Below are 21,430 nucleotides of genomic sequence, written 5' to 3' on the forward strand. Positions count from 1 at the left end.
TAAGAAAAGATGACCTTTCCATTTATTGTTTAAAATACAACTTTCAGGCCACATGATCACTATGCACTGACAGTATTTCCATCCATAAGTAATCATCCATTTTGACATAACAATTCTTCATTTCAAGGGTCAGCACTTTCCCAAGTCTCAAATCTCTTGAAGAAGTTCCTTCTTTTCCTCGAAATACTTCTGAAACCACTCAATATGTTCAACCTTCTGCTTAACACTTAGGTATGGGTTTTTTGAAAGCCCACAGATGACTAGTTCCATGAAGTGGCGGATAGGTCCTTCACTGGGAAAGCCTTCGAGGTGTTTCTCCAGAAAGATATGTTCATGAAATTCAGCATCATCCTCCATCCCTAACAGAAAGATGAAGGAAAAAAAGACAAAGTTGTTATCATAATACAGCAGCAAGTTTAACAAAGTAAAATATAATATAGTTTGCAAATAATCTTAAATAAGTAACATTAATGGTTCTGCTCACATTTCTAAGAATATGTAATATTTAAATCAACTTTCTGGCTGGTAATCTTGATAAAAGCTGATGCTGGGGTGGAAGTAGGAGGAATAATTCTAACCAAAAATCAATCTTCTTGCTAAAATCCACTTTGTTCAATACTTAAAAATTTTGATTCATCATTGGTACCACCTTTTAGATTGCAGGCACTTTCTTAGTAAATTTTCAAAGAGAACACTGATTGCCTAAATTCTGCAGAGGATTAAAGAATACAAGCTAGTCTTGAACAAATGAGGCAACCTCATAAAGTATCAAATACTAAACAGCTAACAAACACTTAATGTCCATTCCAAGTCATACTTTTAACATTCTATTGCTATCAAATGGGCACAGATATTTGTTTTTCTGACATTTTCTGAATATGTGAGTGTATGATGATGTGAAAGTGTTGTGTATATCACCAGCTGCTTTACAGTCATAGCCATCACCAAAGATGATGCATTCAAAATTCTCCACAGGACATGGGACAAGGGATTATTGGAGATAGGGTAAACTTTTGTTTGTTGTCCTGTGGATTTTTTTGCTGTTGTTCATACTATGATGGTAGAGATAGACTCAGAACACAAATTCCTTCATAGAGAAAAAAGGCTGCTTTTGCCATTCCTAATTTTGAGGGGAAAAAACAAAAGGCAATCTGGGATTTGTAATGAAAGATTTTTCTTCAGTTATATATACATGAAAATTTTTATTTGATCCCAAATTGCTTTCACCCTTAAATAAAAATGTTATTAGAGAAAAATATTGCACCACTTCCAGATGACAAAAATGAGAAGTCTATCCCATACACATGAGTATACATGTTTTTCTAAGCTAGCTAGTTATGTTTTTCTATATTACTTGATAAAATTAAATCAGGAGTATTAAAGTTGAGGTAATTAAGCCACATAAGTCCTAGGCTTCCTTCTTTATAGTAGAGTTTCTACAGTTTCAGAAGAAACAGTGCACATCTCTGGGATGGAGAAGTCACTCAGATTGTATTTGTTAAGTCTGTATTACTTTTTTCCTGCTTTAAACTTTAGGTACTGCAATATCTGAAGGAGCTGAGAAATACCTATATTTTTCGTAGAAATACATGAGTGCATCAATACCAGTTGCACACCACATTCATCTCCGTCGTTCTTGAAGAAAGAATGTTTCCTTCTTCAGAAGCCCTCTCCTTGTCCCTTTATGTTGAAAGTTATGATAAAAAACACCAGGTAATGTCAGCTTCAGAAAGCGTGGGTCTGCTGTACTTGGAAAACTACGTCCACGGACAAGAAGCAGTGATGATCCTTTCACTATGCCACCCATGCTGCCTTTCCCCCACCAAGGGGAGGTAGAATCTTACTGTACCTGGATGCTACTGGTCGCTTTTTCAAACTAACAACCTTTCCAGATTTCCATACTTTCACTAGTCTCAAAAATCCAAGAGAACTAAACCAAACAAACTCACTACTGAAAGAATCTGAATAATGCTGACAGTAAAATTTGGCCTTCTGGATGCTCTTCTTCTGGGGACAGTTACAGGGTATCAGGAGATTGTGTCTAATAAATAATTTCACCAATTTTCATCTTTAACCCCAAATAAGCAACTTTGGGTTAAATAAACAATAAAAAAATAAACAATAAAAAAACTCACAAAAATGCAGGTCAGAAGGAAATATTACATTATGTATTCTGCTCTCCCTTTTGCCAAAGACTGTACATGGTTTGGGGACGAAGTGTTAAGTCCAAATATTTCAGTTAGACCACATATTTTAGTCCTCAAAAAAGTAAAGTGTGCATCACAAAAAAGGACACCGCAACTGCCCAAAGCATCAGTGGCTGAAACCTCTGGTGGGAACAGATTAGATGAGATAATGACTCCCCTCACCCCTGACTCCTGCTGCAAGCCTGTCCCTCAGCCTCTCTTGCACTATCCTCAGAAACTTAATTTGAAAGAACATGCGTGGTAGCAGTCTAAAGTGGAGGATTTTCTTTTTCAACCTCAAAACACGAAGACACCCACTCTCAATATCCTATTTCCAATCCCCCACATACTACAAAACAGAAAGTCTAGGAAATTTCTCTCACTAAAACACTAATCCTTCCAAGACATGACCAACTTCATCTTAAAGATGTCAATGCAAACACAGATGTGTTTGTCAATCCAAACACAGGGAGTGCTGCTGACATGTTATAAAGATGACTGAGTATTCTGATCTAGTGAAAAAATGTTCCTGTCCATGGCAGAGGGCTTGAACTAAATTATCTTTAAAGGTCCCTTTCAACACAAAGTATTCTATCCTTTTAGGATTTTTAGAATTACATCAATCATACTCTACAGTAGGTCCCTAGAACAGACCCAGAGTTTCTGAAGAAACCCCGACGCAATGGTTGTGTAACTTTGACAGCCTTCTTGGCAAGATGATCCAATATTTCTCTGCTGGGAACAGCAGCTCAGCTAAACAGCAACTAGACAGGACTTGGTGAACTTTTGCCTGCAGAAGCCATCAGAGGCCACTCAGGAATTCATTTTCTGAGACCCTTCTATCACTTGTGCAGTAACAATCTCTGGCCCACCAAAAGCATTTGCTACTCATAATTAGGTGCTAAAGCAAATTAGCACCTACAATCTGCACTGCCCTTTTTAGCTTTTTGAGAAATTACAGCATAAATGCACAGAAATAATAAATGAGGCCAATTTTTTGCCACAGCAATCATAGAGCAGCATTAAAGCTACTTAGAAGCAGGACAGGCAAGCAGAAAGAAGAAGGAGTGAGAACAATGTTATGCAAGCCATACTAATGGTTTGCTAATCTGGTAAAAATTAATCAGAGGCTGGAGAGATGGAGAGGAAAAAAAAGGTAATTTTCTGCTTAACAGTGACTTCAACTGCATTGGACAAGGGAAAGGACATGCAGGTAAGAGCAAACAACAGGGCAGTAAGGTGGGGGGAGGGGGGAAGGGGGAAGACTGCTGCTGGCCACTGTAGCAAGCCAGCATGTCTAGCCACATCTTCAGATGTTCACACCAAAATAATTTCAAAAACCATGACCTCGCCCTGGTACCACAAAGCACAGCACAATGCCTCGGTGAAGCACTCTAACGAGAACACCAGAGATGCTCTGGAGCCAAGAAAAAGAGTTATAAGAGGTTGTCTTTCTTTTTTATATTTAGTTTAAAACTTCAAAAGCTTTCATAATGCTAGAAGTTGAGTATACATGCTTCCTCAACAGAAAATTTAATTGCACTTATATTTTTAAAGCCACATGCTTGTGGCATAGAAGAATAATCACACATTTCTGGATACAGAACAAGGTGAAGTAACGTCCTCCTATTGAGGGAAATGGCTGCTCCAAAACTGCAAAATTAACAGCAGAAAGGGGCATCTTTCTTTTGCAAAGACACTGAAATTACAGCATGTTGATATACCCGGAGTGAGGTTCTCGAGCTTTTAACTGTGCTTTGACACACCTGACGTGGTTAACAGCCTGTGGCTGGCAGTCTGATAGGACAGCATTTACTGACTTGGTATTTCGCCCTGAGAGGTGACAGGTTTTGGAAGGCTCCACTGGAATTTTCCACATGACTAGTCTTTGTGGACAAATCAATGAAGATTCTTGTTTCAACTATATGTAAAGACTCTTTGTCCATTCCCCGCCCCATCCCAGACAGCGCGGTTCCAGCCGCACGGCTGCAACAGGGAAACCATTGCCCGCCAAAGACACTTTGTCAACTGATGGCCCCAGACAGCAGGGTTCCAGCCACATTACAACAACACAAAAACCATTGGCCACAGTGGTTTTAAGCTTGCAAAAACATGACTAGAGTATACTTGGATTACTACATGATGGAACAGATCAATCCTGGGAGAAGTGATTAAGTTCTGTGAAGAAACTGCCAAATAGGATGAGAATAAACATTAAGAAACAATGAAGCACATTATTCAATTTGCAACTCAGTATAGGACAGATTTTCAAAGACTCTCAGCTTCAGATATTAACCTGTTTTGCTTTCAGTGACTGAATCATTACAAAGCAGTTCTGTTTGATGTCTTTAAAGTCTTAAAAAAAAACCCTAAAACCCACAGCCAAGCTCTCCCTGAAGTTATGAAGTCCCCTTTCCTATACTGCACACTTTGTGTAGTTGTTCTTCACTTCCTTAACATTCACTCTCTCTCTCTGCTGGCATAACTTCACACGGAGCTTTTTTTTTTTAATGGTAATAAAAGAAAATACTGTGCACAAAGATGCCTAATTAACATAGATGCCCAGAGTGAGTGAATATTGTGACTGTTTATCCTTATGAAACAGACAGAACAAAAGGAGCAAACAACTGTTTAACACTTGGCCTGCCCAGATATGGAACTGGCAGATAGCTGGTTGGGATCTGGCTAGACACTTGGCCCAAGAGCCACACCAAAGAACAGAATCAGCATTATAAAACACACTCAGGAGTCTTAAGATTCCCCAACTTCTGCTAGGAGCTTAATTTAAAAAAATTGCAGAGTAAAAGGTATTATGTAAGAGACTTGAACAGCCTTTTGGTGTTAAACATATCAGGGGGGTAGGGTGGGAGGGAGTTGTCCCCTTTTTGGCAGCAGCCAGTCCTCAGATCAGCCAAACCACCTGCAAGACTTCACCTGAAGAGTGCCAGAATGAGTTCATCTGAAGCATCTCTGATCTAGGACAGTCGGGAAGTTATATTTGTTTAGTATCAAAAGCATGACTCATAGCTGAAACACTGGGTTAAAACAGTCAAAGGTCAAACATGCTCTAATTTTCAGAAAAGATAAATTGAGACAGATAATAAAAGCTCACAGCGCACATACCAACTTCATTGTCAATTGGGAACTCCCACAGTATTCCTTCTTTTGTCCACTGGATCATCTCCTCAAAACCATTTCGGGGAGGCTGTGCAGTTACTGCTGCAACCTCCTTTGCAAACTCCAGATCCCAAATTGTTGGTGAAGACACTAAAAAAGAAATTTTATAAAGATCTGTAAGGCACCAAAGACTTTTCACTAGCTAAAATAAAGTCCATTAACATCAATCTTTACAGAGACTAGTACTATCAGCTGTGCAAATTTTTCTACCTTAGATACCAGCATCACCTTTCTCAAATGAGAATTCTCTGTTGACAAGAAAGTTCATTAAATTCTGAGGTCCTAGGGGAATATTTATTTTTAAGTCTTTCACATAAAGCAATAATTTAATTTTTCCACAATCATTCTTCAGTTTTGTCTTTTAAAAACTGTGGATACAACAAATTCTGAACTCGACTGGTGCACTGTGCTAAAGGAATCTTACTTCTACAGGAGTTTTCAGGTTCTTCACAACTACTATTCTCCTCCAGGGAAACAAATCTACAAGTGATGGCAATTCCTTCCCCAACTCTCTTAGCATCCCAGTTTTTGTCTCCCGGGCTCGAGAAATCATGATTTCCTATTCTTTTCACAAAGTCAAACAGCTCTTTTAGGGATGCACCTTTCCTAAAGTATATATATATTTTTTTTTTTTTTTAAATCAAAGTGCACTCATATTGCAGCAGTTACTCTTCTTAAGGAGTTCCTGTCCCTCCACCCAGGAGAACTGGTCACGAGCCCAGACTGAACCGCTTCACTGAACTGAAGGGAACAAGCTGTTACCACAGGACAGGGAGGGACCTCTGGGAGTGCCTTGGGCTGCTGTCGAGTGAGCTGGCCTCAGCTGCACTCCCCTTTGTTTTCCTGTCTCCCTCTGTTATCAACTCACCCTAAGCTCCTTGGAACACAGATCTTCATATGAATTCAGATATTACAGTCTACTTGGACTGGATCATGGCCACCTATTATCATTACTACTAATAATCACCTATTATTTTACTACTCCTGAGTTTAAGTACTTCAGGCCAATATATAATTTCATCTTTGGCTCAGTGGCTTACAACTCAACTGAATTAAAAAATAAAATCTTCCCCCCTCCTTTAAGAGAAAACACAATGAAAGGGCAAATGGTATTTTTACATACAGAAAAAAAGTGTTTTCAGGGGGTTTTCTTGTGTTAAATCAGAATATACTTAGACAAATTACCCCTTAAGAGGGAAATTTCCAGAACTGTATTACCAAGCTGACTACTTTGATTTGAGGGCTGGAGGCAGGAATAAAATACAGCTATAAGACAACATGAGAAACATACCAGAATGAAACTATTGTCCACATCCTAAAGAAACCAATAAATCCTCTAATAGAGGAAAGCAGAAACTAATTTTTCAAGCTTGCAGTAAAGGTGATAAAGATGTGAAACAGAAAATAAAAGTGACATTATATCTTAATAGTTATGAAGAGTGTTTTCAGGATGCCAATTTCCTTTCTAGTTAACATTCAAGTTTTCAAAATCAATGCTCAATACTTAAAACAAAACTTGCTTTTCTGTCATCTATTAACAATATTTTAACCCATTATCTCCATTAATATGAACCAAGACAGTGAAAACAAGTGAATCAAGGTATCAAGTATGACACTGGTATTTCCCAAGATTAACGCCCAAAAAAAATGTTTGTCATCCAGCTTAGTCAGTAAACCAAGTAATCAGCTTCCTGGTCCAGCATACCATGTAGATTTCCTCAAAGCTACCTGGAATTAAACAAGGAAGCACCACACAAAAGGCTGAAAGAAGCTTACCTCTTAACATCTAATTATAAATACAATAAAGTCCATTTGCTCTCTTACACAATTTGTACACATTCCAATTTTGTGTTCCAAAAAAAAAAAAAAGTGCATCTCAGCTTTTACCTGGGGTGACTATGAGTCATTGTGTCTGCATTCTGCTCATGCAAGAAAGAAATCTTAAATTCTCACCATTTTACCTGAGTTTGATTCAACTCAAAATCCATTTTCTTGAACACTGCTTTTGTTAAGACAGTTAAAAACAAACACTACATCACTCATCATGATTTTTACATGTACAATGGACCAATTTTAAGGATATTGGCAGTCTTAAAAACCAGTAAACTGAATTCTATTCTAATAAACAACTTTCATAGAGGTGGCTGTATTCAGAAAGTTCACAGCTGCCTGAAAATATGCAAATAGCACTATTTGACATTTTAGTAAAAAAATTAAGTAATCAAATTAATGCAGTTTCAAGTGTAAAAAGAAAGGTAAAAAACTACTCAGCTAGAATCTGGCAAAAACTTACAGTTCAACTCTTGAAACAGAAACAAATACTCACCATTTGATAAGCTAGCAGAGAGTACTACTATTTCTACTGCTGGCTTTACATAAAGTTCTAAGTCACTACACTGGAATAAAGTCTGTTTTTCAAAAGGGCCTCAGAATAGCTGAGGGAAAACAGCATATTAAAGATCAATGCTAACAAGGCAGTGTCATTATTCACAAAGACACGTGAGGGAGGGAGTTCTTTACATGACTTGCCCATATTCACACACTCTTAGCCAAATCCAGCCTACTAAAGCCAAGTGTTCATGAGTGAAAGCTATCCCTGTTAGGTAGCGTTATGACTGTTCCTGCAGAGCTGTGCCATTCAGTGAATATGAAGGTTGGTCACACCTGTTTTGACTTTAGTTTGGTATCTTTTATCTCACGTGAGTTTTGGAATGTATATTTGGTGGATAAGGAATTGGTTGGGTGGTCACATCCAGATGGTCCAAGGCTCTTTCCAGACCATGCACTCAATGGTCAAGAGCTCAATGTCTGGATGGAGACCAGTGACAAAGTGGCGTCACTCAGAAATCCATACTGGGACCCGTATTGTTCAGTGTTTTCATCAACACCACAGCCAGTGGGATTGAGTGCACCCTCACACATTTGCAGGTGACACCAAGCTGACCGGTAAAGCTGACACACTGAAGGACAGGATGCCATCCAGAGGGATCTGGACAAGCTCAAAAAGTGGCCCCATGGGAACCTCATGAGGTTCAACAAGGCCAAGTGCAAGGTGCTGCACCTGGGTTGGGGCAACCTCCAGCATCTACACAGGCTGCGGGATGGACTGAGAGCAGTCCTGTCAAGAAGGGTTTAGTGAGACTGGTGGATAAAAAACTGGACATGAGCCAGCAATGTGCATTCACAGCCCAGAAAGCCAACTGCAATCATAAAATGAAGCCTGGCCAACAGGTTGAGAGAGAACATTCTGCCCCTCTACTCTCATGAGACCCCACTTGCAGTGCTGCATCCAGCTCTGGGGTCCTCAGCACAGGAGGGACATGGACCTGTTGGAGCAGGTCCAGAGGAGGGCCATGAAGATGACTAGAGGGATGGAACATCCCTCCTAAGAGGAAAGGCTGAGAAAAGCTGGGGTTGTTCCTTGTGGAGAACAGAAGGCTCCAGGCTGACTTTATTCAATCTTTTCAATACTTAAGGGGAACTTGTAAGAAAGATGAAGACAGAATTTTTTGTAGGGCTCACTGCAACAGGACAAAGAGCAGTGGTTTTAAACTAGAAGAGGACAGATTCAGACTAGACAAAAGGAATAAATTTTTGCAAATGAGGGTGGCAACATATTGGAACAGGTTGCCCAGAGGGGTGGTAGATGCCCCATCCCTGGGAACATTGGGTGGGGCCCTGATGAACCTGATCTAGTGGAAGAGGTACCTGATCATTGCAGGGGGGTTGGAATCAGGTGACCTTTAAAGGTCCTTTCCAACCCAAACTTTCTACAATTCTAAACATACATTAAGGACTTTACAACAGGTAAAGCAAGGAGTCATTCGTCAGTCACAGATGGGATCTTCCCAGCTCCATCTGGAACACTAAACAAAAGGCCCCACAGCAATCCAATGTGTAGTCCTGGATTTCTACTACCCTGCTTATGTGTAGCCGCCTGCAGGGCATGTTTGTTTCCTTGGGATCACAGCCTCGCATTTCCTTGCAACTTGACCAAATAAGCTGGAGCCAACATACCCATCCTCCAGGCTGGCTTTACACACACAGAAATAACACTGATTTTTGTGACAAAAAGCCAGTTATACCCTTTAAGATCATGTACAGAGTGCCCTGATCAGCACAGAAAACCTTCCATTACACTGCATGGAAGTTTCACCTGGTAAAAATCATAGCTACATCAAAGTAGTAATTTCTTTTATCAGTCTGAAAGCAGAAAGTGAACAGGTCATGTCTCCTCACAAAAATCTCTTGATATTCTGAAAGTGCAGAATTTAGCCTCATTGCATTCTTCATTACTGAATTTCCACTAACCTATTTTCAGTGCATCCTCCGGCTCTGTAGAAGCCTTGGTGAATATATTAAGCCTCTTTCCTACTTTGAGACTTCTATAAACAAAAAAGAAAACCGATATTTAGTATTTCACAACACCTCACAACACTGCCAGATAGCAAATTAAAAAGCACAAAATATTTTCATGAACTAACAGATCTCTGGAGACACACACACACAAAAAAAAAAAAAATAGTGACTCTCACTAAATCTTCAGGCTTTTAATCAGAGAAAGTGTTTATGACTTTATTATTCATCTGTAACAGGGCTTCTCAAAACATTTCCGTGTGAAAGAACAAGCATAAATCAAGCACTGTATTTGCAGTCAATTTTAACTGGAATATTTGGGAATCTGAACAAAGGTAAACAGTATCAAACCACAGTACTTAAGTGATTTTACAAAGTTGCGAGTATCGGAAGACTTGGGTTCTTTCCCTGAAAAAAAATATTGCACAATTCAGGAACGGAAAAGGCAACAGCTAAATCAAGTAATTCCTGCTTTATGACATAAATAGCCCTTTTGGAAGATTACACGGCCACCTTCTTTGCCCTACAGCAAAGAGTCAGAGCAGATCCCTATGGTATACTTTCAATAGCATCACCCTGATGCTCTCTCTTCTGAATATAAACATATTTCACTCTGACCATCTATTTTCAATCAATTTATCATTACCATAAGCTTATTCTAAAAAAAAAAAAGAGTAATTAAAAATGCAATAGTTCAACAAGTAATCAAATTTTTATAAATTAAAACAAAAACCAATGCCTTTAGAATCAATTATGCTTTTAATCATACCAACTTCCAGGTTTCCACTGAAATTCTAACAGTTCCTACATTTTGTTATTACATATCCACTGTTACCCTGGCAAGATTTACCCTTTCTGACCTTAAAAATCTACCCTTCTGAATCTACTGGAGATTTCTAATGGTCTCTCTTCTGCAAACCTGCTCTTGTCATGTTACTTTTTAGAGATGAAACTACCCTGGATCTATTTCAGTACAGAGCAATTTAGTTACAGAGCCTTAAAAGAATGTTGATTTAGGATTATGTTTTCCTATCAGTGTGTAACTCCCAATGACATTGGCCAAAGATACATGCATGTCTTAGAAGAACATTTATTTTAAAATGACAAGTTTAAGTTACTATAAAGCAACATCACTCATTTCATTGCAATGTACTAACTTGACTTAAACTTAGGTATTCTTCCTAACCCATTCTTTTCCTACTATCAGTTAATAAGTAAATCCATTCAATTTTCAGGTGTGCAGCAGGGAATTTAGGCCTGAAACTGGAGACAGTTTACTCATTACAGGGATTTAAAAAACTATTTTAAGGTGCTGTTTCTGAAGTTACATACCAAGTACAGTTCCACCACACACAGAATACTGAACACCTGCTCACCCATAAACTCAGGCTTTTCCTTTGTTACCCAACTTCTGTCTTCACCATGATCTACCTAAACACAAATGCTTCCCTCAATTTCCAGGCCCTAACCCCACAAAAGGGATTCATTTGAAAAGTAAATTAATGACAAGAGAAGTTAATCTTACTAAAAACTTCTAGAGAAAATATATTGAGAAGGAATGCAGTGATGAGCTGCCACGGGAAAATGGAAAGACTGCAGGCAAGAAAGCACAGCTTACAGGAGTAAACCAAAAATGTAAGAGCACTCCTCAATTCACTAAAAACAGAGTGGCCACATAATGCAGCAGCAAAATAAAGGAATACCCTGAAATCACAGGTAAATTATAAAGTTAATTTCATAGACAATTATAACAACACAGATAATAAAAAAATCAATTACAGAATAAGGTGGTAATAAATAAATAAATAAATAAATAAACCAACTTTAATATCTCTTTAAAATCCCAACAGAATGGATGAAACTTTTCTAAACATGGAACTTTATCAAGTTTTCCACACGAGGAAAGCAAGCTTTCAAAGCCTCCATTTCCCAAGAAGTTAAGAAAGTGACATAAAATTGTATTATGCATAGGCAAGAATAATTTAAACTAGTTAAGCACAATTACATTTCAGCACCAAATACTTTTAATTATCTAAAATGCAATATTAAAAAAATGCACCTTATTTAATTAGCCGGTCACCATTAAATACCTTGTTCTCACAATTTATTTCAATGCTAACAGTACTTTTCTTGAAAAATACTTAAGCAATTTCTTTAAGCTCTTAAGTATTGCAACATGAATATGTACAAGTAAACTTAAAGTATTATCCACTAGAAACTGCATGCCTTCTATTGGAAGTGAACACAGCAAAAATACCTTCTAGAGTCAATAGACTGAGCTGATGATCTTTCAGGCCTTATTCTTCGACCATCCTCATCCAACTGCAAGGAAATGCGACCGGATATCCTTGCACTCCTCTGAGCTGGGGTCTGCCTTTTAACTGTCATTTCTGAAATAACGTTGCTGAAATTAAAAACATGAAATGTAAAAACTCAACAAACTGAAAAAGCAAGGAAGTTTGTCATATGTATTAACCAGAAACTCTATTCTCAATTGGTTTCATAAGCTTCTATGAGATAGAATTATACATTCCTCACAAAATATATCCATCTTTAATCCATCAAACATTCAAGTCTGATGTTTTAAACTATTTGTTGCATTCTGTATATGAAAAGTGGTGCTTTAGCCTATTTAATCTACAATGAATGCCTTCTTTTAAATTATTTAGTTTCTAACTAAAAAAAAAAATCATAAAAATGTATACCAATATTCACTGAGTGTACTAGGTATGTTGTGCTCAAGCAAATGGGGAATTTCTCTGGGTACAAGAAACAGGCTGAAATAGGGAGGCAAAAATCACCAGCTTTTTGGACAGGAACCAACACTGCCCAGGGACAGAGCTGTGCTGCTGCAGACCAAAAGGAATCTTGCCTTCACACATCAGCTGACATGGGCCAATCATGCCACCCTAATAAGTAGGTCACCTTTCCTGATCCACTGCAATCTGTTGCATTGCATAATCATATTACAGCATTAACAGACCACATCTTCCTTCGTAATTCTGGAGTGAAAATCATACGTGAAGAGCAAATGCTCTGATCTCTTCCAGCACCGTACACAGCTCGTTCTGATCGCAAAGGGCAAACCACGGCCCCTTTCTGCCCCTGCCCGTGAGCTCCCTTCACTGGTAACTCTGCTGGCTGGCAAAGGCCAAGCTGGTAACTCTTCCTCACAGCCTTCTCTCCACCCAACCACTTCCACTCACACACAGTCATCCCAAACTGCAGCGTTCAAGTTTTAAGACATAAACATGGTCTCAAAAAATAAATATAGGCCAAGTCAAAAATGCTGTGTTATCCATTTTATGAAAATGTGAATGAAATTCAAACTATGCTTTTGGCAGCTTAAGTCAAAAGAGATTTTACTGACAAGAAAGAAATACTTCTGGAAAATTGTAAAAGCTAATTGCCACAGAAACACAGCATGATTTCTCTTCAGTCTAAGATGTGGTTTCAAATGGCAGAACAAGAATAGCATAGCTCTTCTTGTACCTACTCTGAAATAAAGGCATCTGGAAACAAGTTTTAAATAGTTTCATTTTAATTTTAAATAAAAAGCAATCTCAGATTAGTTGCATATCTCACATTAGAAATTACTCTTTGAAATGGCTACTGGCATTAGTAAGCTGGTGTTGGGCCAGAGGCTTGACACACTTATGAGGGTCAAAGGGACATAATTCCTAAGGTCAGCCACACACAGCCCAGCCCAACAGCTTGACTCAGCTGTGACCTAAAAGGCTGGTGTGTTCCCGTGCTTCGGGGCAGTCGGGATTGCTCAGAGAAGCTCTCTTCCCTGACTTACTTGCAGTTTTGCACTGTTGATGTGGAAAGACTACACTACCAAGCTATCAGAACACAGTCAATGGCATCATGTTCCTCACCAGGAAATCCTAATGTCACCCCTACCGTTGGTAGGTGTATGAATGTTTCTGGCAGCAACATTCATCACTCATTAAAAGTGCACCTGTACTAACAAAAGTAAAACTACAAAGATTTTTTAATGCCTTTTGAAATAAAAAACATCAGTTTAAGAAGTCACACTGCAACTCCAGTGTACCCATAGTGATTAGATATTACATACTACCTCATGTTCCAACATGATGTTAAAAACTGAAGTTCCTAAATACACCTGCCTTCCAGAGATGAGAAGTGGCAGGACTTTTGTAATAACCACAGACTCTCTCTCTTTCATGATTATCAGCCAATAATTATAATATTTAAAACGGAGACCCAAGGAGCTTTGGATATATTCTAGCCAAAGCTCTGAATTACTTTTCTTGTTCACCCAAAACAGGAGCTCAAATTGTAGGGCTGCAGATTTTATTTTGGTGCAGCACTGTTGTGATTTCCATCGAGTGAAACTTCAGCCCACACTGAGAAAAATAAACTCCTGTATCGTTAATATTTTCCCCTCCTAGACAGGAATGCCCTGTCCTCGTGCTTGCTACAGCAATGAGATGACTGCATACAACAGTGACCTCTGGAGGTCTTTCCACAGGCCTGGTAAAAATAATTTGTACAAAAGATCTGGACAACATACAACTCATTACATACTATAAATCACAACAGCAGTATTCAGCTTTTTGTGGTTCAGCATATGTGGCTCTACTGCTTGTGAAAGTATCTAATTTTTAAATATTGTAAATAACTGAGGAATATATATTGGCTTTTAAAATGTGACAGTATATTGAATGCAAAACCTTTCTAGAAAAAGATGCAAAGTTAAATTGCAGGTATTCTTCTACTGTCAAATAAAACTCAAAATAATCATGTATGAACAAAAGTGAATGCTTTCTAATATATTAAAAACACTTTCATGCATTTTGTGGATTGAGGTATCATGGAGCATAAATCATGCAAAATCAAGTCTGAGGGCTGCTGGGCTTTGTAAAAAACATTTTTAAACACTAGTCAGAAACCTGAAAGTACTGTATTTATCTCAAAGACCTAAAAGTCAGTACTAACTCTAAAATGTTACTATAACCAAGTTTTTTATCATGAAAATCAGCACAAATTGCTGATCTTTCTTTAAAATTCACCCACTGATAAGAGTTTCTGGTACCTAACTCTTAAGGAAGAAAACTAACACTTTTCAGCGAATGGCGGCAGGAGGAGGAGTGTATATGCTAGGGGAAACAAGCTAGGTCACAAAGCTGCCTCAGGGAATAGAACTTGCCAACATAAGCCAGCCATGACACTCCAAAAAGGCTGGCTCTGGTTAAGGAAAATGCATTTTTTTAACGATAGTGCTTCATCCCCAAGCACATCATAAAATATTGTAACATCATATCTTAACCCATCAAACAAAAATACAGAGGCGCTATATAGCTTTTAAATTTCTGAAGAATTTAAACTCTCTTTCAAGAGAAAAAAACCCTTTTTGCTTTGACTACGACTTCCTTAGTCACCGTCTTTCTTCCACTGCAGCCAGAGCTGGGTCAGTGCTTCAGGGAAAGTGCCATAGGTGACGAGAGAGTGAGCCTGTGATGCCAACAGGCAGACAAACCACACCTAGACAGGAGCATGTGCACCCCAAGGAAGGGAGACAGGCACATTCCAGGTTAGCCACTGCACAGATTAGCTCAGTCAGTATCTCCATGGTCCTCCAACATCTCAGGTACTCAAGTACATTCGAATTACATTTAAGTTGGCCACCCACAGCCCATGCCACTATTAAGATATTTGTGTACTCTGCCCTTCTAAAGAGCCCAGTGACAGAGAGGGAACAAGCTCCCTGGTAATTAACAGTTTAATGAACATACGCTCTATATAAACAGTCCTTATATCTGAAGAGCAGATATTTTACTTAATGAAGTTATTCAGTGAGCATTGGACACCCCAGCAGAGACACTGCAATCATCTAACTCAACCTGTCAGCAAGCATCTGTCTCTTTCTTCCTTAATTTCCACTCAGGCAGACATCATCCACAAACATCATTAGCTCTGTTTGCAGTACATTGATAATCATTCCAGCAGATCCTTTACTGATCCCTACAAGTAATAAATAGTACACATAACCTACATATAATAATAGATGGGTTAAGCTCAAATCCTTGGTTGGGACAAATTCACTTTCACAGAATAAAACTAAGATAAGCAGCTTGCAGTTCGCACTGTAAACAGACATAAAGAAAGGTTTCACATTCGTAGTTTGGTAACAACCCAATTTTCTGTTTGGTTCAGCATTTCACCTGGATTTAATGCCTCATTTTCTGAGTAGTTATTTGAATGCTAGCTGAAAAAAAAACAGAATGAAAAATCTGTTTTTAGCCATCATCCAAAAGAGCCGCACAACTGTTTGAGTTTCCAAACAAATGTTTCTCATCTGTTTGAAAGCCACACTGGAAACACAGTTAAGCCAAGAGATGAGTTTCATGCGTTGACTGGAAAGTTTTGAAAGGAAGGGTGGGGCTATAAACAGAGCTGCTCTAGCTCAGCTCTGCAGAGCTGTCATGAAAATTCACCAGTCCAGACAGAACGTCTGAAACGTCTACAAATCCATCCATTGTGTGAGAATTTTGGAAGCTTGTGGCAAAAAAACCCCAACCAAACTCAAAAAAAGAGCTGTTATTTTGCTAGCCTGTCCAAGAAAGCAATGATCCTGTCCAAGGAAGTAATTCTGTTTCTGCAAAAACATTTTAGAAAGATAATGGCAAAATTTAGAGTTTGGTATAGCCAGATCAATAATGTTACTAATATTCATTAATCCCAAGGATAAACTGTCCAAAGGTATCTTTTAGCGCCATCTTTCAAACACAGAAGGCAAGTCACCTTCAGGATGACATTGCAAAATCAGAATTTCAAACATAATTGAGAAAAACAATCAATACACAGACCGTATGTTAACAGTTCCCCCCTTCTTCTGTTTATCTGTGGTTTCTTCATGTCTTCTTAGTTGTGCAAGGAGTTCTGATTCTGTCTGTTTCTTGTTGCGTGGAAGGGAAGATGCAACCGCAGAAGCAGCCTTCACCAGCTCTGGATTTAAAGGCTTGCCTCTGTAAGAGACACAACAGACACAGAAACAAACAAAAAGCCTTTAATAGATTTAAATTGTCATTTCTGTACTGCCATCTTATATCTTAATAACTCAGAAGCTATTCAGATATTTTCCCAAATGGGGGTGGGCAGCAGGACAGGCAGGTTTGCCCCATACTGCCCTAATCATGAAACGCTAAATGACTCAGACAAGCTCTTGTTCCCCAGCCCGGGGAAATGGCAGCTCTGTGCCATTGCACAGCCCCTCAGACACAGCTTGAAGACTACTGGCAGCACAGACCTGCGGGGTGATAAACATGATGTAACACATTGTGGACAGGAGCAGCTCCAAAGACTTAATTCTTAATTTTTTTTTCCTTTTTCCTCCATTTCATTGTATTTTATCTGAACAGCATTTCCCCTGTCCCATTAAAATAACTTTCCACAGCTAATGCTACCTTTCCACAGTCTCACTGTAGAAAAAGGCAGCATGTGGTAGACAGCATGCAGCGTCTTTTTCCCAGATTCTCCCCTCTGATTTACTCCAGTCTACAACTGTGCACCACACTCCCTCACAAGATTCTTTTCCACTCTTGGAAATGGCATTTGATGGTTTATTTTGTCCTAAATAATGAAAAAAAGACTGAAATAAGGATAAAGCAGGCTAAGAAAAGTGTGTCACACTGTACCGTTGGGTGTCTTCTGTAGTTCCCTGAGGCACAGAACCTTCACTGTCCGGGCCTTCCAGCTTGTTCAGGGCTTGCTTTTTCCTCTCACTGGCTTTTAATTGTTGGAGTTTCTTCCTGTAGCTCACTTCCACTTTCATATTACTAATAATGTCTAACAGCTGCTGCTTTGGTGTTTCTGCTCCATCCTCCTGTCTCTTTGATGCCCCTCCAGGTGTGCTGTCTTTGGAAGCAGCAGATTTATCTTTGTCAGTAGAAAGCACGCTGCTTGTGCTGAAGAGTTCCTGTTTGCTAGATGATATACAAAGTTAGACAACAGAAGTTACAAATAGAGTCCAAGGCTGAATTTTGTAAACCTACAAAAAAACCCAAAACAACAGTTACAACTGTCTAGGCCCAACTGAGTGCAACCTGAGTATGTTAAGTACATGTCAAACATGTACCTTTTGACTTCTAAGAAGGGCTGGGACACCATTTCCAACTCCTACTTATGGTTTCCTCATCCAAAATATGAAGTAAACAACTTTACACACCATTTATTTGTGGAGGAAATACAAGAACTTAAAACTTTTAAAGTATTTCTGCATTATGTAGCAGAGCAAGTTTAAATTTACTCGTACCTGATACTTAAATTCATTGGTACTATAGAAAACTCACCTAAACTCTTAATATGAGTCAATAAAGAGATCACTCCCAGCCATCTGAAAAAAGACTGTACACACACACTTAACTTCACATGTTTTCACACTTGTGGCACTACTACAGATCACATTCCCCCACTCTGCAACATGGATTCTGCTGCAAGGTAACCCAGCAACAAACAGAAAAGTTATTTGGGTTATAGCTCCTCTGCTCAGTTTAGCACATCATTGCAAAGAAGCTGAAACTGACAGTGCAGCTGAGGATGTGAAGCCAGGGACAGCATGAGCTGCTCAGAAGATTCTGCTACACAGACACAAGTGCATTCTCTAGAAAAACTGTCATAAAATTCAAAGAACTGTTCTCTATAACATTCTAAAATGAAGTATTTAAACCTTTACATTCACAATTACTTACTTTGTTTAAAAATCACCCTCAAGTTAGAGAAATAAAGAAAAGAATTAAACATTTATTTTGACTCAAAATAAAAAAACTTCAACAGATCTTAAAACACGTCCACAAATCTGAAGGTATTGTGACATACCTCTCCTCCTCACACACATCTCTCTTTGGCTAAAAGAGGAAAATCTGCCAGCTTCAGCAGGCATTACACTTGGGTCACTCTGCACTTAATAAATTGTCAGCATTAAACCCTAAATTTCAATGCTGAGAAGCAACAGGAAAACTTAAGGATAAGCTTCAGAACCTTGTTACTGGGAAGATGGTAGGAGCCCGGCTGTCTTACACTGCACTGTTCTGCACAGGTCTTTGACAAACTCCTTTGTCGTTAATTCAGGCTGCATGCTCCTTAAAACTATGTAACCATTCAGAAATCATAGAAACATAGAATATTAAGGGGTTGGAAGGGACCTTAAAGATCACCTAGTCCTAACACTCCCTGCCATAGGCAGGGACACCTCCCACTAGACTGCGTCACTCAAGGCCTTGAACACTGCCAGGGTTGGGGAATCCACAACCTCCCTGGGCAACCTCTTCCAGCATCTCACAACCCTCAAGCAAAAGCATTTCTTCCTAATACCTAACCTAAATTTCCCCTCTTTCCATTTGTACCCATTACTCCTGATGTAATTTGTACCCATATTCCTGACAAAGAGTCTCTCTCCAGCTTCCCTGTAGGCCCCCTTCAGATACTGGAAGGTTGCTGTGAGGTCTCCATGCAGCCTTCTCTTCTCCACACTGAACAGCTCCAACTTTCTCAGCCTTATCTTATCTTACAGCGTCAGAAAAGCACAGCAAGACAGAAAGCCTCAGGCACTTAAAGCCAGCAGTACATTGCATCCCTGTATTTCACCTACCATCCAGTTTGCCTTCTGCTGGGGAGCTTGGCCTCAGAGAGCAAACACAGCTACCAAAGAACCCGAGCTGCTTTGTACATGAGGCCATCACAGCATCGGTGCATATTCAAAAATATCGAGGAGCTTTGAAATTTAAAAAAAAAAAAAAAAAAAAAAAAAGAACGCACAACCGAGCTGTCATTAAAAGCAGTTTAAAATCTTTTAGTAAAAACGAAAAAGAGCTCCCAAATACTGCTCTCAGCCCGTGCTTTGGGCAGGTACAGCAATGCCCAACAGCAGCGCCGCTCTGCTGATACAGGCTGCAAAACTACAGGTCACACATGCTCCAAGACAGGAAGGCCGGCAAGGAAAGCAGCACGAGAAACACGGCCCACGCCACTCCCCTCTACCCGACTCCGCTCCCCGGTGCCCTCTCCCCACCGGTGTCACCGCCACCCCAACCCCGGCAGGACAGGCGAACCCCGTCCCTCTGAAGGCCGCGCCTTGGGGCACGGCCCGGCCTCACGGCAATGCCCGGCCAGCGCCAGCACCGTCGGCCAGGCGAGGAAGAGGGGAGGACGGTACCTGTGGGGCCGGCCGTGGGGCCGGCCGTGGGGCCCGCCGTGGGGCCGGCCGTGGGGCCGCACCGCCGCCGCCCCGAGCAGCCGCGCCGCGAGGCCGCCGCAGCCCCGCACGCGGCCCCACATCGCGGCACCGCCACCCGCGGCTGCGTCCCGCGCTCCCGGCGCCGCCGGCCGGGAACAGGGGCCGCGCACGGGCGTTCCGCGCAGCAGCGTTCCGCCCGGCCCCGCCGGGAGCCGCTCGCTGGCAAACCCGTCCCGGACGCGGACTCTGTCCCTTGCAGCTTTGCCGCTCGGCGGCAGGAGCTCAGGGGTGTTAGGAGAGCACTGCCAGCGGATCGGGGGAATCCTGTTCTGCTCAACCCTGCTGAGGCCACATCTGGAGTGCTGTGTCCAGTTCTGGGCTCCTCTGTGCAAGAGAGACATTAGGGTAGGGCATGCATCCTTCTGAAAAATGGTTCCGAAATGTCCCCAAGTCTTCACTTCATTAGTGCAATCTACTCTGGAATGGCCAGCACTGTCCCATCTCTTGCAGCTGACCGTAGCACATCAGTACACAAACCATTGTCCCTGCGTAAGGCCTTGCCTGCAAAAGCCATCGCACTTTTTCTCCATGCCCAAGCCCACGTGGTAGTGTCCTGCTTGACCCACCTCTCCAGACGGTCTGAACAACATCCACTGCAAGGTGCTGGGTGAGTTTTGATGTTTCTGCAGCTCTGGCTGCTATGCTGGGACAATACTTGCCACGAACTGACATTAGTCCTCCTGGACAATGAGGATTTCCCTATGAATTAGGAAAGGCAAACTGGCTTACAGGGAGCAAATGTTTCTCTGTGGTTGGCTGGAGATGGTATAGGGCCCAAGAGATAGCCTTGGACTGCTGGTACCCTGCAGAATGGACAGAAACACACCTTGCAAGGGAACCCTTTCCTTTCCTGCATCAGACAAGTTTCCATGGCATCTCCCTGACAGCTTTCCATCTCCCAGAGGTTACCCATCCCTCCACTGCTAAAATACTCAGTTGAAGAGGAGTTGTGCCACTCTGTCACACAGTGGACCATCACATCCCAAAGTCAATCACCAGACCCCTTGAGTGCCAGGAAGAACTTCCACATTCCTGAAAAGCACTTACAAGCCAAAGTCTCTGCACACATGTCCCATTTCTGTCATGCCTAAATCCTTTGAGGGGAAGCTCAAAGTTAAGCTCCAAACAAATTGATACCTCGGCTTAGGAGAGTCTCTCGGGAGTTATGGCAGTTCTTCCATGGTCTTCCTACACACACAAAGTGTTGTTACTTCAGGGTATGCAATTCCTAAATAAATTCTTCTTTAAAACAAAAAAGCCCTCCACAACAGCGCAGTGCATGGACAAAAGGTACAGCTCGGCTGAGTAGCCACGGGTGCAGGCAGCAGAAATAGCCACGTGGTGGCGATATGCTCGTTGTAGTGCTGCATTCCAGGGCTGTAAACGCTCCCAGGCAGCATTCCAGCTACTGTCACCGTCTCCATCTTTTATACAGGGGCCAGATAAGAGC

At 40.7% G+C, this 21,430-nt stretch overlaps 1 protein-coding gene across 3 annotated transcripts; it reads right to left on the minus strand.

The window, feature by feature from the left end:
* On the minus strand, positions 1–20,030 carry MRPS31 (mitochondrial ribosomal protein S31). Of its 3 annotated transcripts, none has more exons than XM_048295187.1 (7): positions 19,926–20,030; positions 17,384–17,673; positions 16,556–16,714; positions 11,977–12,123; positions 9,675–9,748; positions 5,310–5,453; positions 1–359 (listed from the first exon to the last, which is right to left on the minus strand). In XM_048295187.1, the coding sequence occupies exons 1-7, from the start codon at positions 20,019–20,021 to the stop codon at positions 148–150; spliced, it is 1,122 nt and encodes a 373-aa protein (XP_048151144.1). In that variant the 5' UTR covers positions 20,022–20,030; the 3' UTR covers positions 1–147. The 3 variants fall into 3 exon arrangements, with proteins under 3 accessions (XP_048151144.1, XP_048151146.1, XP_048151145.1); XM_048295189.1 differs by having other exon boundaries at positions 17,384–17,671; positions 19,900–19,927; XM_048295188.1 differs by lacking the exon at positions 19,926–20,030 and adding an exon at positions 19,336–19,435 and having other exon boundaries at positions 17,384–17,671.
* Positions 20,031–21,430: the final 1,400 nt, after the last annotated feature.

This window comes from Corvus hawaiiensis, chromosome 2 (assembly GCF_020740725.1).
Source record: "Corvus hawaiiensis isolate bCorHaw1 chromosome 2, bCorHaw1.pri.cur, whole genome shotgun sequence".
Taxonomy (NCBI): Eukaryota; Metazoa; Chordata; class Aves; order Passeriformes; family Corvidae; genus Corvus; species Corvus hawaiiensis.

Bases quoted from the DNA above. Each gene is read 5' to 3' on its own strand.
- MRPS31 (XM_048295187.1), bottom strand. From the start codon at position 20,021: ATGTGGGGCCGCGTGCGGGGCTGCGGCGGCCTCGCGGCGCGGCTGCTC. The intron at 17,674-19,925 runs GGCCGGCCCCAC...TGTATATCATCT, and splicing joins GGCCCCACGGCGGGCCCCAC to AGCAAACAGGAACTCTTCAG. The intron at 16,715-17,383 runs GTACAGTGTGAC...TGTCTCTTACAG, and splicing joins ACTACAGAAGACACCCAACG to AGGCAAGCCTTTAAATCCAG.